The sequence below is a fragment of the Protomyctophum parallelum genome (genome assembly GCF_964188405.1).
Source record: "Protomyctophum parallelum genome assembly, chromosome: 12".
Classification (NCBI taxonomy): domain Eukaryota; kingdom Metazoa; phylum Chordata; class Actinopteri; order Myctophiformes; family Myctophidae; genus Protomyctophum; species Protomyctophum parallelum.
In genome coordinates, this window is record NC_139712.1 from 50,708,004 (window position 1) to 50,725,327 (window position 17,324).

Genomic DNA, 17,324 nt, shown 5'->3' on the forward strand with positions numbered 1-17,324 from the left:
GGACACACACACACACACACACACACACACACACACACACACACACACACACTCATTGGATGTGAGCCTATGTCCCCCCAGCAGTAGATGGACACACACGGCCTCTCATTATGTGTGAAACACAAGCAGACACGCTCTTCCCTCGTTGCGGTAACGCGACGTGCCTTATTGCTTTTAATCAACGGTGCAAATCGACCCCGAGACTTGAACCCGGCTCGCCATAAGTCATAATGACTCTCTCTGCCTAATCAGTTTCTATATCTATCCTGTCAAAACGTATGTACAGTATGTAGAAAGCGTGCGCACGCACCAAACCCCGAGCCCACTTCAGCAGAGAATAATAATAATAATAATAATAAGGCAGACCTCTGTGTGTCTCCTTTCCATATCGGTGTCCATCTTTAGAACCATGCCCTACGTGGCCTACAGTGGCACAGTCCTATGCCTGTTTGACTGTCTTATCACCACCACTACTGGGCCACAGAACTCCCTTGAAGGTCCACCAGGTGGAGACAAAGAGCCCTGTCCATGGCTCACTGGAGTCATGCTGCTACAGAGAGAGAGAGAGAGAGAGAGAGTCAATCATGTTGTTCTGCAAGTGTCAGAAGTTTAACCGAGTTTTCTTCCCTACCTATTTTCATATAGATGTTAACTCATACCACCAGGCATTATGATATTTTGACATGTTCACCGTTGGATAGAACCAGTGACCTAATAAGCCAGGAATGTACGTATGGACAATGACTGAAGGATAGGTTACAGGGTTTGTTTTGAAGTTTGCTGTCCAAGACACATAAACGTACATGAAACCAGAGCAGGTGAACATAATGTGATGTTGACTGATGCTCACGGACTCCCCTGCTCCACCCAATGGTGTTTTTTTATGGTACTGTCCATCACAGGCCACACAGTGTGAGCATTCCACAAACCCTAGTTTACATGCATGTGTATTAAGGTTGGAGAGGGGGTCGTGTGGCCCGTACGGCGTACGCTGCCGGTTCTAATCCGGAAAAGAACATCCAGGCAAGGGGAAAAAATTATGAATACGTGTCCAAAATAATTGCAATTAATGACATTATTGCGACAATTAAAATAATGATTAAAACTGTTAGAATTGCACTAAAATGAGGCATTTTAAGTCCATTCTGACCGGGCACCCATTTTGGTGTTGGCATCATGTTATGCTTTAGCTATTGAAAAATAGCAGATCTACAAGCTCATATCGCGCCACCGAGTGGCGCGATACGAGCTTGTAGGTCTGCTATTTTTGAAAAATCGAAGACACTTTTAGAATCTGATCTCAGGTCAGAATGGGTTAATAATGAAACTGTCAGGATGTAATAGACATTTTTAGAATCTGATCTCAGGTCAGAATGGGTTAAGAAACAAAGATGCACACACAGTCCGTTTACATATCTGCTGGTGCGCTCTAGAGACGGTGTGAGATATGCGAGTTGAGAATCGATCCCAGTTGATGAGACAATTATTGTGAACATTGTCATCGCGATAAACGATAACACATAAATGGTGCTACGCCCAGAATGAATCAAATCTCTCCCCTGCTTCAGCAATAGAGCATCGTCTGTGCACTGGAGCCAGCCACTTACAGACCCTGTAGCATGATGAGGAGCACGCTGAGCACAGCATGCGTGTATCTGCCTGACAGCAGGAGCCGTGACACGTTGTGTGTGTGTGTGTGTGTGTGTGTGTGTGTGTGTAAGAGGAACACAGGTTTTTGATTTGTGTCTAATGTCTAAAAGTAACGTAATGCTCCGCAGGCCGTTCAGGGTCAGGGTGAGCGCCGCAATCTGACAACCTGGCATTAGACAAGTCTAAATGCACGCACGCAACGCACACACGCACGCAACGCACGCACGCACACAACGCACACACGCACGCACACACGCAACGCACGCAACGCACGCACGCCTGGTCCAACGTCTGTCTCTCAAGAACTGAAAAGCGCAAAGCCTTCGGTGTCAACCATCACTGTTAGCTCTTTTTTTTACCTCCATCTGTCACGGACAGGGAGAAGGAGGGAGAGAGAGGAGAGAGAGGAGAGGACAGGACAGGGAGAAGGAGGGAGAGAGAGGAGAGAGAGGAGAGAGAGAGGCAGATGGAAGAGGGAGAAGGAGGGAGAGAGAGGAGAGAGAGAGGCAGATGGACAGGGAGAAGGGAGAGAGAGGAGAGAGAGAGGCAGATGGAAGAGGGAGAAGGAGGGAGAGAGAGGAGAGAGAGGAGAGAGAGAGGCAGATGGACAGGGAGAAGGAGGGAGAGAGAGAGGAGAGAGAGGCAGATGGAAGAGAGACAGGGAGAAGGAGGGAGAGAGAGGAGAGAGAGAGGAGAGAGAGGACAGGGAGAAGGAGGGAGAGAGAGGAGAGAGAGAGGAGAGAGAGGCAGATGGAAGAGAGACAGGGAGAAGGAGGGAGAGAGAGGAGAGAGAGGCAGATGGAAAAAGTGAGCCTGACGTGGAAGCACGAAGGTATAGAGAGAGCGCAGCGTGTTGTCAAAAGGCTTTGTCGTTCCTCTTTGGGGAATTCTGCGATTAAACCATATATTCTTTGTTGATTGGGTTCCTACAGCGGGCTGTACTTGGCCTCCTCCTTTTTTGCTTTTACACCATAAAATATGTCCGTACACAGACGGTCGTGGCAAAGACTTGTCCTTTTTGATTAAAAGATATATATTACAATGTTCTTATTTTGATCATAAGACCCAATTACTGAATGTAATGTTATTGTCCACTCACTTTTTTTTATGTTCATGGCAAAACTTGAATTTTGACAAAAATGTCCACCACAAGCCAATATGGTGATGACCCCTCTGCTCTGCACCAATTCTCCCTGATCAACACATTGTGAGCTTACAGGCCACTTACTTTTGCAGAATGTTTTTTGCAGGAAGTTCGCCAATTCACCCTTCTGATTGGTCCCTGATTGACTAACCAGCGGGCACTTTCTGACTTGTTCCATCCTGGTTCTGCCTTATTTGCGTTGAATTTGCTAAAAACAAACATGATATGCCCGGTCAGGTCACCATGCTGCTGCGCCTGTGATGTTCCTTTTTTACTGATACCAAGTTTAAAATAAGAATTGAACGCACAGAATATCAATTCGAAGCAACTGAAAAACACGTTATTTCAATGGTAGTGGATTGGAGAGAGAGGATTTTTGTCCAACCACGAAACGGCAACCAATGGGTGCAAAGAGGGGCACAACCATGGGCGGGACTTGACAAAGGGTGAACTGGAATAGGGACACCTGGAACTGAAGAAGGTGCCAGACATGTATATGGCTGCCTTTTCCTCTATTACTCCTGCTGTTTCTGATCCTTTCTCCCCCTTTTATTTCCACTCTCCTTCACAGTCATTACACATATTTACACTCTGTCACATCACACCTCACACCCTCCCACCTTTTGACCCCCCTGCGTTTGTCAAAGCAGCTCCTCTCGTCTTCATCAATTAAAGTAGTCCGGGGGCTGAGCTGGGTTCAACACGGGTAACATTGACCATTGTGGCTACGTCAGTTACCCCCCCCCCAAGCCGCTCCGTCTCTCTCCTACTCTCTCCCTCCCTGGGGGAGGTCAGGACAAAGTGGAAAGACACGCCCCGGCCCGGTGCGTGCTCCCCTCAGTATCGGGGAGGTGACTCGCCCCCTCCTTAACCCCTCATTTTCTGCCTCGGCCCCTCACCTCTCCTGCCCTCTCACCTCACATGGCGGGTCATCAGTCAAACAAGCAGACGCTTTTATTTCCCCTTCCTTTTTTCTCCCCCTAAGATTGTTGGAAAGTGTCACATTGGAAAGTGGTCGATGTATGAACTGCATGCACGCACGCACATGCACATGCACACGCACACACACACACACACACTGTACATGCACACACATGTGTTTGCATTATCCACCTCAAATTGCTCCTTTGCCTCAAAATGTACACAACATAGTGTACATGTGTGAGTGTGCATATACACATACTGTAACACACACCTCACACATGTGTGCACGTGCATACCCGGGGCGTGCGCGCACACAATACAGCCACACACATGCTCATAGTGTACTGTATATTATGTCATGAATCAGCTTTTGTTGCGTTTGGTGTTATGTGCTAAAAGAGTGACTTTGAGAGCTGTTTCCCCGTTTACAATGGAAGTCAATGAGACCCTATTTTTATGTCTTAATTTACTTAATAACTGCACAACGGAGCGAAATTATTCATAGAATGGAACATGGTAAGAAAACAACCCAAACCTCCAGAAAAGTGGTCTTATTATACCCTTTAATATCTCATGATGTGACAGTGTCTACAAGCTTGTAGATGTATTATTTTTGCTCTTTTGGACTCAAAATGGTTACAGTGACTTCCAGGTTGGAAGTGGTTAATATCTCATGATGTGACAGTGTCTGTCTACAAGCTTGTAGATGTATTATTTTTGCTCTTTTGGACTCATTTGGACTCAAAATTGTTACAGTGACTTCCAGGTTGGAAGTGGTTAAAGCAATTGGGTTGGTCGTATTTAGTCTCCCTGTTCTTCTATTGAGACATTTAGCCGTGACATTTGACATGTTGTCAAAGCTCACGTCTCCCCTAGACAATCAATCAATCAATCAATCAATCAATCAAAGACACAGGATCTGGGAGATTTCTGTCCGACAGAAACCATATACAGCTGGTGGTAGAGAGTAAGTACTGTAGTACAATTTTGAGGTATTTCTACTTTACATATCGGATCCAAATATTGTACTATTATTCCACTACAATTATTTGAAAACTGTAGTTACTACATAGTTACTTTGTCGATTTTGATTATTATTTCATAAATTATTACACTTACACAAGAAATGGCTGATCTATACGAACTCACAATGCGAGTGGGACATTCTGCACAACAGTCTTTCCCCGAGTACATTTTTAATTCCTTGTTTCGGAGTATTTCCGGTATTGCAGTATTGATCTGATACTTTTACTTAAGTAAAAATTGTGAGTAATTTCTTTCACCACTGTATATAGTACAAATGGTAAATAAATGGTAAATGGTGCATTTATATAGCGCCTTTATCCAAGGCGCTTTACAGAGATTGTGCATTACATTCACCCATTCACACACACATTCATACACCGATGGCAGCGGAAACCATGCAAGGCACCAACTAGCACATCGGGAGCAATTAGGGGTTCAGTGTCTTGCTCAAGGACACTTCGACAGTAACTCTGGGGGAGCCCGGGTTCGAACTGGCAACCTTACGGTTACCATCCAGGCACTCTCCGGACCCTGCCAGCGCTCTGCAGGGAGGGAGGGAGGGAGGATTCTCAGGACCCCTGTGTATGGGGAGTAGAGTATAGTATAGTATAGTATAGGAGTATACCGTAGTATAGGAGTATAGTATATTATCCCATTCTGACCTGAGATCAGATTAATACGAGGTTTCCACTGGACACACACTGGTCTGATGAACCCATTCTGACCTGAGATCAGATTCTAAAAATGTCAGTCGTTCTTCGATTTTTCAAAAATAGCAGACCTACAAGCTCGTATCGCGCCACTCGGTGGCGCGATATGAGCTTGTAGATCTGCTATTTTTAAATAGCTAAAGCACGACATGATGCTGACACCAAAATGGGTGCCCGGTCAGAATGGGTTAAAGTACACAGACCTCCAGACCCTGCCAGCGCTCCGCAGGGCAGGGCGAGGGAGGGAGGATTCTCAGGACCCCTGTGATTTTTCACCGGCCCTCGCCGAGCAGACGTTGATCCCGCTCCTCGACAAGCGGCTCTTTGTGTCGCGGGCCGCTCACCGCTGCTCCCTGGGCCCAACACACACACTCCACACTCTGCACACATCCAGGAGGTTCACCCATAAATCACGGCCTGCTCTGCCCAGGAGGAGGTTAGTTAGAGGGGGTTGAGGAGCCAGATCTACCTCCCCCTTGGCCCTTCCCTTCCCAGAGATCTGTCATTAATGTGGTCCATCAAGGGTCCCAGTGTTTAGAGACAGTTTCTTTTTCTTTTCTTTTTTTTGTTTTCATATAAACTCCAGTGGAACACTTTTTTTGTTTTGTTCTTCGCATCCCTGGAAGATGGTCTTTTCATCTGGGATTGAGACGAGGCCTTTTGGCCATGTGTACGGCAGGTCTTTTGGCCATGTCTACGCCCTACGGCATCATGGAGCATTGTGGCTACACTACGTACAACCATAATCTCCATCATCTGATGTCTAGTCTTTTTGGCCTGCTGCTGGAATGCTGGCCTTTTGAATCGGGTCCTCCACTAAAGACATAAGCAATCCTGGTCTTGACCCAACCATTCGTTACAACAGCTAAAGGCCAACATTCTGAATTGCCATTCATTTCAAACATTCTGGAAAAGACAAGTCTTGTTGCAACTTCTGGCGGCCCGTGACAATAATATATTTGGAAAGTTTCAGTCAGGATTTACAGAGTCTGCACGCATTATCACAAACAGTCTTTTAATGAATGTCGTGCTTGCTTTTCTTATTTGAGTGCAGTATTTTACACCGAGGATCATAATATTCGTATCAATAGATTACATCAGTGGTTTGGCAATGGCATATATAGGACTGCTTTGGAGTGATTTGCAACATATTTGACAAATCCTAGGTGTGTGGCTGCGCCAGGCTACTCATTCACTGAGCTGGGATCTGTCGAATCTGTCATTCACTGTGGCTGTGCCAGGCTACTCATTCACTAAGCTGGGATCTGTCGAATCTGTCATTCACTGTGGCTGTGCCAGGCTACTCATTCACTAAGCTGGGATCTGTGGAATCTGTCATTCACTAAGCTGGGATCTGTCGAATCTGTCATTCACTGGGCTGATCCTCTAATATAGTCATTTCTGATTGTAAATCACTCCGTCTGTCCCTCTCACTCTCGCTGGTACCCTTCTGTCACAAATCACTCCTCCTACCGTCTGTCCCTCTCACTCTCGCTGGTACCCTTCTGTCACAAATCACTCCTGACACCACTTTCCTCCATCCATTCTACTGTCTGTCCCTCTCACTCTCGCTGGTACCCTTCTGTCACAAATCACTCCTGACACCACTTTCCTCCATCCATTCTACTGTCTGTCCCTCTCACTCTCGCTGGTACCCTTCTGTCACAAATCACTCCTGACACCACTTTCCTCCATCCATTCTACTGTCTGTCCCTCTCACTCTCGCTGGTACCCTTCTGTCACAAATCACTCCTGACACCACTTTCCTCCATCCATTCCACCCTGTTCGTTCGTGCACAAGAATTTGGAAATATAACGGGTACTGCTTTACACCGTAAACCACTGTAAAGCAGTGCAAAGCTGATTCAGATTCTTTGTCTTAAACAAGAACTCGATAGGCTGCAAATTCTATGAAAACACTGCAGCTAGTCTTTTAAGTTTTAACTAAAATCTGGAGAAGAGAACATCAGAATCGGTTTTTCTTCTTCACATCATAGGTTTACAGAAGTAAAAAAAAAAAGTGGATTCAATTCATTGTTGTGCTTTCCATTAAAAACGAAAGGCAATAAGAAGAAGGGGGGAGATCATGTACAGTACACATTTACACACAGTACCTGAGGTCAAATTATGATATAAAGGTATAGCAGATATAAATACTGCACGTGATATTCTATGGACGTTGGTTATGGTGCGAGAAAGCACAAGAAAACCAAAGTCTTGTATATGGGATTCAGGCGCAAAGTGTTGCGTGTCACGTTCCTCTGGTTCCCTGTCCGTTTTTTGTTTTGCCGTATTACTCTTAAGGCACTTAAACAAACCTGTGCATATATATATATATATATATAGCCTGAGGTCCTTTGGGGAGGAACCTCCTGGTAGTTCTGGAGCTTTATAGATAAAGGGTGATGGAGCCTCTGCTGTCGGGGGCTTCTCCACTCTGGAATGACCTGCCTGAGGAGCTTGATAAATCAGTGCATGCTCCTAAATCACTTCTTATGTGTTTGTATTGCATGTCTGCTGTTTTCTATCACTGGTGCTTAGTCTCTTTAATTCATCTCTTTACGAATGAGTAAAACGAATCTATCTCTCTCTCTCTCTCTCTCCTCTAGCTCTCTGATTCGCTCCAGGAGAAAGCAGCCAATGGTGACATCAAAGAGCTCCTCACACTGCTGGCCAATCCACATGTCAAGGTGAGTTTGACATCCATCAAACCGTAACGTGTAAATACAGTAATTACTCAAGAACACGTCAAATACAGACTATAGATTGTTATGTGATTATATGTCCATGGTGCGGGGGAAAAGAGATGTTGCTTACAAGATCCTGCCCCATTGTACTGTCACTGTTGCACAAGCACTCAGAATAACACTTCAGTCAGAAAGAACCGTATTATCCTCAGGGATATGAATTACACAAGTATAATGTCATGTAAAGGACAATAAACAGTGATACCTAGAACGGTGGTCCCTGATATAAAATCAACCTATATTCATTAACCCATTCTGACCTGAGATCAGATTCTAAAAATGTCTATTACATCCTGACAGTTTCATTATTAACCCATTCTGACCTGAGATCAGATTCTAAAAGTGTCTTCGATTTTTCGCGATATGAGCTTGTAGATCTGCTATTTTTCAATAGCTAAAGCATAACATGATGCTGACACCAAAATGGGTGCCCGGTCAGAATGGGTTAAATAGTCAATACTCAATATATTATCAAAACTATTGGTAAAGATCAATGGATGATCTAAAAGGCAGAAATAGACGCCTCTGTCTTTACAGTACGATTAACTGACTCCAGTACGGCTTATGCTTTACTATCATGAAGCAGGGCTGAACATCTGAACACGGCTTAATGCTGACATTAAACCATTTTCATGATCAAACTGTTAACGCAAGATACACAAACTAGTCAGCGCAGCGAGCGCAGAGCGAGCTCGAGGCCCCTTCCTCACTCATCTTGGCTGTTGCGCTCGGGTCTCGTTAGCCAGAAACGGACAGCTTCAATATATATTTTTACACGTTTTGTCCAAATACATAAGCCCGGCCATCCGTCAGAGGCTCCCAGGTGGCGTCTCTGACAGCCCTGTGACTGAGAGATGGAGGGGGGAGGGCGGGGGGGGGGGGGAGGTGGGGAGGCACATCTGTAACGCGTGGCCGTCACACACATTCGCCTCTCCTGCCAGAAACAACAGCTCAGGGTATACAGCGCCTGCCCCCCCCCCCCCCCCCCCCCCCCTTCATGTCAAACAGCAGGGGGTCAGTCAGGACAGGAGACGTGCCATCCAGGACGCTGAGGCCCAGTGCCCCCCCCCCTCATGTCAAACAGCAGGGGGTCAGTCAGGACAGGAGACGTGCCATCCAGGACGCTGAGGCCCAGACCGGTGGAATCCATGAAGATGGAATGAGGCGCACGTCGTGCGCGCATACACGGCAACACTGACACATATGCGCAGTCGTTGCATTCAGTATACTGTATGCATTCACATAATACCCACAGATAAATGGCACTAGAGACAGCTCCAGCACACATTCACATGTATGCACATGCTCCCCTGCTGTGTACAGTGTAGACAAATGAACATTAGTTTAATCTATCACGCACTCAGCCTCCTGAACCGTATAGTCCACGACTGAGGAACATCTCCTTTGTCTCCATCAACACCCAGGGGTTCCGCCATTACTCATCATCAGAACCTGGCGATTCTGTTTTAATGGCGTTCGCAGCGAAGCCTTCTGGGAAGTTCTGGCGCGGCAACTGTCGATCCCTCAAAATGGAGAGGTTGTGAAAGTCATCAATCAGAGAGCGCCTGACAGCTGTGGTGGAAGAGGCAAAGAGAATGAAATGCAGGAGTGCAGTCCAGCCATACAGTATATAAACACACACACACACGGCACACACACACACACGCACACGCACACGCACACGGCACACGACACACACACACACACACACACACACACACACACACACACACACACACACACACACACACACACACACACACACACATGGCACACGCACCTGCTTGCTAGTGAAATATCCTGCTCACACATCTGTGTGGTCTGGTTATTCCGTTAAGTTCTTACACTCATAGGGGTGGCGGTGGCTCAGGGGGTAGAGTGGCCACCTGGCCGGATGGCAACCGCAAAGGTTGCCAGTTCGATCCCGGGCTCCTCCAGAGTGGGGTGAATGTAATCTATGTAAAGCACCTTAATGGTTAAAGGCATTTATACACTCCAGGGCCACGCCTTGGCCGTGGCAGCAGGTCGATTCACAGTGGCTGTATGTATACATGTGTATGTTCAGACGTGCACATCGTCTACCCCCACTCTCATGGAGAACTTTATATTCGCTGGTTTGAGTCTCCACCGCAAAGCTTGTGTGTGTGTGTGTGTGTGTGTGTGTGTGTGTGTGTGTGTGTGTGTGTGTGTGTGTGTGTGTGTGTGTGTGTGTGTGTGTGTGTGTGTGTGTGTGTGTGTGTGTGTGTGTGTGTGTGTGTGTGTGTGTGTGTGTGTGTGTGTGTGTGTGTGTGTGTGTGTGTGTGTGTGTGTGTGTGTGTGTGTGTGTGTGTGTGTGTGTGTGTGTGTGCTCGCTCGCTCGCACATTTTGAAACCGCTCGCCGGTTAAACGCTCGCACAGGCTGCTTGCAGGAGCAGCAACCCGGTCACCATCGATTAGTTCCAGCGCTTGTGGCAGGGGGAGAGTTTTGACTGTAACACGCTGAGGTTTTGGAAGCCCCTCACAGCTCCCTTTGACAGAGTCTCAAAGCACAGACTGGGCCCGTGGGCTGCAAGACCCAAAGCACTGGAAGCATTAACATTTCTTTCTTTCTCTCTCTGCTCCCATTCTCCGTCTCCCCCCCCCCCCCCACCGCCCCCCACCCGTCCTCCGGGGGCACTCGGTACCGTACCAGCCCACCTCCCCCCCCCCACCGCCCCCCATCCGTCCTCCGGGGGCACTCGGTACCGTACCAGCCCACCTCCCATGTAAATCACAGGGCTGGGGGTGTAAAACACAAGCAGATGGCTGCTGCCTTTGAATGGCGTCTCTGTGCGATAGTAACTGTATCACTCTCAATTATGGCTGAAATGATCCATTCCTTGGGTGGGGACATAAATCAGCCTCTTTAAAGCAGCCCCCCCCCCCCCCCTCTCTCTCTCTCTCTCTCCCTCTCTCCCTCCTCTTCCTCTTTGTCTCTCTCTCTCTCTCCCTCTTCCCCTTTCCCTTTTTATGAGTCTCATATGAAAAAACAACTTTTGCCGGCATTAGCCACCCGCATAAGAAAAACTAATATTGACAGTGATGAAAGTGCCAATTACGATGGTGCCTGTTTCCGCTTGCCCTGGCCTGTGTGTGTGTGTGTGTGCGTGTGTGTGTGTGTGTGTGTGTGCGCGCCGTGTGTGTGCGCCATGTGTGTGTGTGTGTGTGTGTGTGTGTGCACACGCACACACTCTTATTCAATCCATACATAGACGTGTGTTTGCCATTCACGCGGGTTCTGAGGTTACAGCGAAGGGGGTGAATGTGTGAGTCTTTACGTCCCAGCCCGCCCACTATACCACATCTCCTCCTGGGGGAAGGCAGCGAGCGGGGCCACCCCAGAGGGGCAGGGCCCATGCCCGCCCGCCCGCCCGCCCGCCGCAGGGGCCCTATAGCAGTAAACTGAGCGGACTGGGGCTGCTGCTAACGGGGTCCTGGAGGCCAATGCCAGGAAAGCATGTGCAGGTTTATTTGGACAAGCACGGTGATCTGTTTTTATCCCATTCTGACCGGGCACCCATTTTGGTGTCAGCATCATGTTATGCTTTAAGCTATTTAAAAATAGCAGATCTACAAGCTCATATCGCGCCACCGAGTGGCGCGATACGAGCTTGTAGGTCTGCTATTTTTGAAAAATCGAAGAGCGACTGACATTTTTAGAATCTGATCTCAGGTCAGAATGGGTTCATCAGGACCAGTGTGTTGTCCAGCGGAAACCTGGTATGAATCTGATCTCGGGTCAGAATGGGTTATAGGATCCCTATTATGTCTAATGAACACAAACACAACACAGAGAGGACAGATGACGGGAAAACAAGGGCGAGACCTCCAGGCTTCCCCTCCTTTCATTCATTCATTCTCTGTTCTGTTCACCCCTCCATCTTTCTTTCTTTCTTTCTTTCTCAATCTCACTCTTCTTTCCTTCGCTCTCTCTCTCTCTCTCTCTCTCCCCTTCTTGTGCCCTCTGCTGCGTGCTGTTCTGTTGCCCTGGGCGGCTGCAGGCCTTGAGCTGCAACAAGGATAATATCAGCTCTAAGATTAAGTTAGGAGGCGAAGCTCTTAATTGACTCATAACAGTTGGCGCACATGACCCTGAAGGAACACAATATGCTGACCGCTGTAACAGCCCAAAATAACCCCCCGGCCAGAATATCCCCGGGGTGTTTCCTGGGCTAGTCCATGCAAGTTTATGCCCTTAGGGTATAAAACTGGACAGGCCAGAATATACCTGGATATTTGGGCATGTGCATGAATGTGTGTGTTTGTTTGTGTAGGGTATGGTTACGGGTATGGTAGGATTGGGGGATTCCACACGTACCCCAGTTTTACAACAAATTCGTAAACAGGAACTTCATCACGATAATGTCATGTGACAAAGATAAGGTAGGGGTGTAACGGCTTACCTAATAATATCGCACCATTTGAAGAACTGTACCTATTGTGGTTTCAGACTCTTTCACGGTACAACTGTCGTGCAAAGCTTGTAAATCGCGTGCACGATATCCACGGGCTCTCTATCTTGTTAAAACTATAGCATAGTCTCACTGAGATGATGTTACAAAGATAACAAGCTAATTCAATGAGCTGAACTGATCTTAAGGTGGACTGACGTACGTATATGGACCAGAAACTGGTTTTGTGACAATCTCAGACACTCTCAGACAACGCGCGTCTCCCAAGTTGAACCCATTCTGAACGGGCACCCATTTTGGTGTCAGCATCATGTCGTGCTTTAGCTATTTAAAAATAGCAGATCTACAAGCTCATATCGCGCCACCGAGTGGCGCGATACGAGCTTGTAGGTCTGCTATTTATTGAAAAATCAAAGAACGACTGACATTTTTTAGAATCTGATCTCAGGTCAGAATGGGTTCATCAGACCAGTGTGTGTCCAGTGGAAACCTCGTATGAATCTGATCTCAGGTCAGAATGGGATAATAAAGCAAAATCAAAGGACATTTCTCTGGTATTTCTTTGGTATATTCTTTCTTTGCTACTGTACAGTATATCGAAAAAGTCATAAAAAATATCATATATCTCGAACAGAACTGTGGATTTGGTGAAGCGTTACTCTTCTAAAACTCAGTATAGCTTGAATCAGACCTAGAACACTTCTAGTAGGAGAGGAGAACCTACGAGATTAGAAGGGTAAACTCAGGGTCAGCTCAGTGAAAAATAGCTCAGTCAGGAGAGATTAATTAGTAATTAGTTGGATTAGTTGGGACCATGTCACGTGACCCAGCGTGAACAGGTGTCCAGTCAAGTTCATTGACGGAGTGCTCAGTTCAGCTCCAACAAGACACACCAGTTTGCCGGCAGTTGCTACAGTAATTATTACCCAGCGACGACCACTGAAGATCAATACCAGCGGAAAACGTACAATTATCCAGAGACAATTATCCTGGTCATTTTACCAGAAGGCTGAAAATCTCAAGCTGAAATCTCAACTAAGAAGGTCTCAGCCGACACTGGAGGCTCGAGGCCCGTATAGTCTGTCAAACTACAGCACTGCATCTTCCGCTATGTGGGGGGTGTCCAAGAAGAACACACACAGCATGGGAGAATATGTGAGTGTATTGGCATGCTTCCAGTTTATGTGCACAAGGCAAGCCTGTGTGTGTGTGTGCGTGCGTGTGTGTGTGTGTGCGTGTGTGTGTGCGTGTGTGCGTGTGTGTGTGTGTGTGTGTGTGTGTGTGTGCGTGTGTGTGTGTGTGCGTGCGTGCGTGCGTGCGTGCGTGCGTGCGTGCGTGCGTGCGTGTGTGTGTGTGTGTGTGTGTGTGTGTGTGTGTGCGCGTGTGCGCGTGCGTGCGTGCGTGTGTGTGTGTGTGTGTGTGTGCGCGTGCGTGCGTGTGTGTGTGTGTGTGTGTGTGTGTGTGTGTGTGTGTGTGTGTGTGTGTGTGTGTGTGCGCGTGCCATTGAAAACCTTTCAGGAAATTGACAAAGAAAATCTGTGTTCCAATGTAGTTATTATTTCTTCACAAGCTTTGGTTAATGCTTTTAATTGGTGTTTAAATATTCATGCAAATCACAGATGGACTTTAAACCTGACATTAGTATTCTGGGCATGCATGCAGTGAGAATAGCAGGTCAGAGGCCAAACGCAATGTCCGTCTAACACTGTAATTTTTTTTTGACGACGTAAAGCTGTAATCGGGGTGAAGAGTTGTCTGTCTTTTGTTATGCGTTTGTCAGTCATAATATGATGATGTTGTGCCACAAAAAAGCAGATCTAGATCAGATTATGTTCTGTGCGTGACAGCGTTGAATTGTGCAAACTGCATATTATCCCCTTGAGATGTATCATCTCGTTTTCGAAGGCGGTCCAGCAACATACAGCAAATGCAGAACAATACAACAAGTACATTCATGTACATAATTCTAGGACAAAACAAACAACAATGCTCTCCTAAAACTAGCCGCTCCCACCCCACCTGATCACCCGCAACATAGTATCAATAAATCAATACATTCATGTAACGATATAAATACCGGTATGTAAAGATGATGAGCATATGAGCATGGCCGAGAACCGTGACAGACATGCAAATGCGATATCCTGCATTAACCCATTCTGACCAGAGATCAGATTCATACGAGGTTTCCACTGGACACACACTGGTCTGATTAACCATTCTGACCTGAGATCAGATTCTAAAAATGTCAGTCGTTCTTCGATTTTTTTCCAAAAATAGCAGACCTAAAAGCTCATATCGCGCCACTCAGTGGCGCGATATGAGCTTGTAGTCTGCTATTTTTAAATAGCTAAAGCATAACATGATGCTGACACCAAAATGGGTTGCCCGGTCAGAATGGGTTAACAACACCCTTGATAAATACACAGAGTACAAACATGCACCTTAGTAGTTAATGACAGCAAGTTGAAGTATAGTCAATTCGCAGCACGATATAAGAGACAGGGAGAACAATCCGAGGCATTTAGAAACAGGAGCAGGGTGTTTGAAGATGAGGAATGGGTCTGAGGGGAACTGGGGAGATTGTTCCAGTCGACAGACAGGGGCTTTACATTTAAAAGCACGTCGACCAACTTATTTTTCTGATATGGGACGCCTGCGAGCTGCTGAGTGGCCACATGTAGGTGCAGACCCCTAGGACCCCCACCGCCCCACCCCACTGTGTCGGGGGGGCCAGGCTGTGATTGACGCCTGGATGACTCTTAACGTGTTGGCGGGTCGTTCGGGAGGTGAGTGACAGCCCACAACGCCATCACTCGAGTCCTCGTCGCCCTACGTGTCCAACCTCAGGCCGCCCCCCCTGACCACCGCGGGACGCGGGCGCCCTTTAACCGCTGCTGTTTTCGGAAACTCCGGGAACTCGATACGACGCCACATTAAAAGAGCCCCCGGCGGCCCCGCCTCTAGAAAAAGAAGCGGAGCAGAAGAAGAAAGGCGGACGGGCGAGATGGAAAAAGAGAGACGGCAGCCACAGGATCAGGAGCGTTCCTCTGCAAATATTTGCTCTGTAATATATTTTATTCTGCTCTCTGAGCGGACCGCAGTCTGTCCAACGACTCCCTCCCGTTCAGCGGCAAAAGGAGAATAAGTCTATATTATAGAATCCACGGCGTGTCGGTGTGCGTGATGTCGAGGGACCCGCTCTTCTCCTCGCAGATAAAATCATCAGATTTTGTCTATGTTGACCCTATCAAAACAATGTAGAGACGCTGTGCCTCTTAAATGTCCACATCCCCCCCCCCCATCCCTTTATGGCCTGACACAATAAGCTATAACCACAATTTATATTGTGTAATCCATCCAGAATGCCTTTCGGGGATGATCCCGTTTCCCAAATCCACGCTTTCCCCTTTTTATCGTCGGCCTCAGCTGCAAACATTCTTATCATTTCATCATTTGTTTTCCCGCCGCAGTGCTCCAGCAGATAGCTCATATAGCGCATAAAAATACAGCATCCGTCCGTCATGCAATTCCAACACATAGCATCTATTTATAGGCCCAGCCAGGCCGCGCTCTTGGCCTGGCCTGAGGGATCCATCCACCTGGCTGCTTCTGGAGGACAGCTATGGATCCACCTGGCTGCTTCTGGAGGACAGCTATGGAAAGAAGAGCGAACAAGTGTCGAGGAGGGGAGAACTATGGTAGAAAAGAGAGAAAAGACATTGTTTTTACCACTCTCTCAACCTGGTGTATATTCAAGTTAACCCTAAAAACAGAAGGGAGGCATCGGAGTTTCTGTTAACAGGCATGGCATCGGTAAAGAGATTGTGGAATGTAAACACAATACAGTATGTGTGCATGTGTAATTGTGTATGCATTGTGTGTGCATGCACAGTATGTGTGTGCATGTACTGTATATGCATGTGTGTGTGTAAGGCTTCACTCACACCTTTCCATCTAGCATACAACATTGATGCATGCTAGATGTAAACAAAGGGTTTGTTTACATCTTGCCCCAATGCATTTCCAATGGAAGTCTCTCGGTTTGACACAACATTTGTGTTGTACGGCTTTTCGGCTGTGTTTCGACTGCCCCCCCCCCCCTCCCCTCCCCCTCATACAACACAAATGTTGTGTCAAAACCATGTGACTCCCATTGGAAATGAATTGCGAGCTTGCATCAGTAAACAAGTCTCATGCATCAGCTATACGTCAATCTGTTGTGAAGGTGTGAGTCAGGCCTAAGTGTGCATGCGTGCGTAATGTGTGTGTGTGTGTGCATACAGCATGCATGTGTGTGCATGCGTGCGTAATGTGTGTGTGTGTGTGTGCATACAGCATGCATGTGTGTACACGCTCCAGCGTCTGTCCTCTCTGTCCATCTGCTCCAGTTAGCAACATCTTGAACGCAGCAATGCAGCGCACTCCTCTGTCATAAAACACAGCACTCTTCTTCTCTGCTCCTATCCTCCTCCTCCTCGACGCCTCGCCAACACACACTGTCCCCCCCCCCCCCCCCCCTCCCATATTTCTGGCACACGGTGAAGAGATGTTTTTCACTCCATCACGGAAAAAAAGCGCCCCGCTTCCAGCTGCATCCGGTGTGTGTGGACACAGAGCGTTAAATAGTTTGAAAGATGAATCTCTCAATGGCATCATTCTTGTCTGCGTCCGTCTCTCTCTCTCTCTCTG

At 47.2% G+C, this 17,324-nt stretch overlaps 1 protein-coding gene across 1 annotated transcript in view; it reads left to right on the forward strand.

The window, feature by feature from the left end:
* The window catches only part of mpp7a (MAGUK p55 scaffold protein 7a), a 146,309-nt gene that overhangs the window by 92,664 nt on the left and 36,321 nt on the right, over positions 1–17,324 (forward strand). Inside the window, exon 6 of the mRNA XM_083777822.1 lies at positions 8,064–8,144. Coding sequence (XP_083633948.1) covers positions 8,064–8,144 — 81 coding nt within the window. The remainder of the gene's footprint in view (positions 1–8,063; positions 8,145–17,324) is intronic.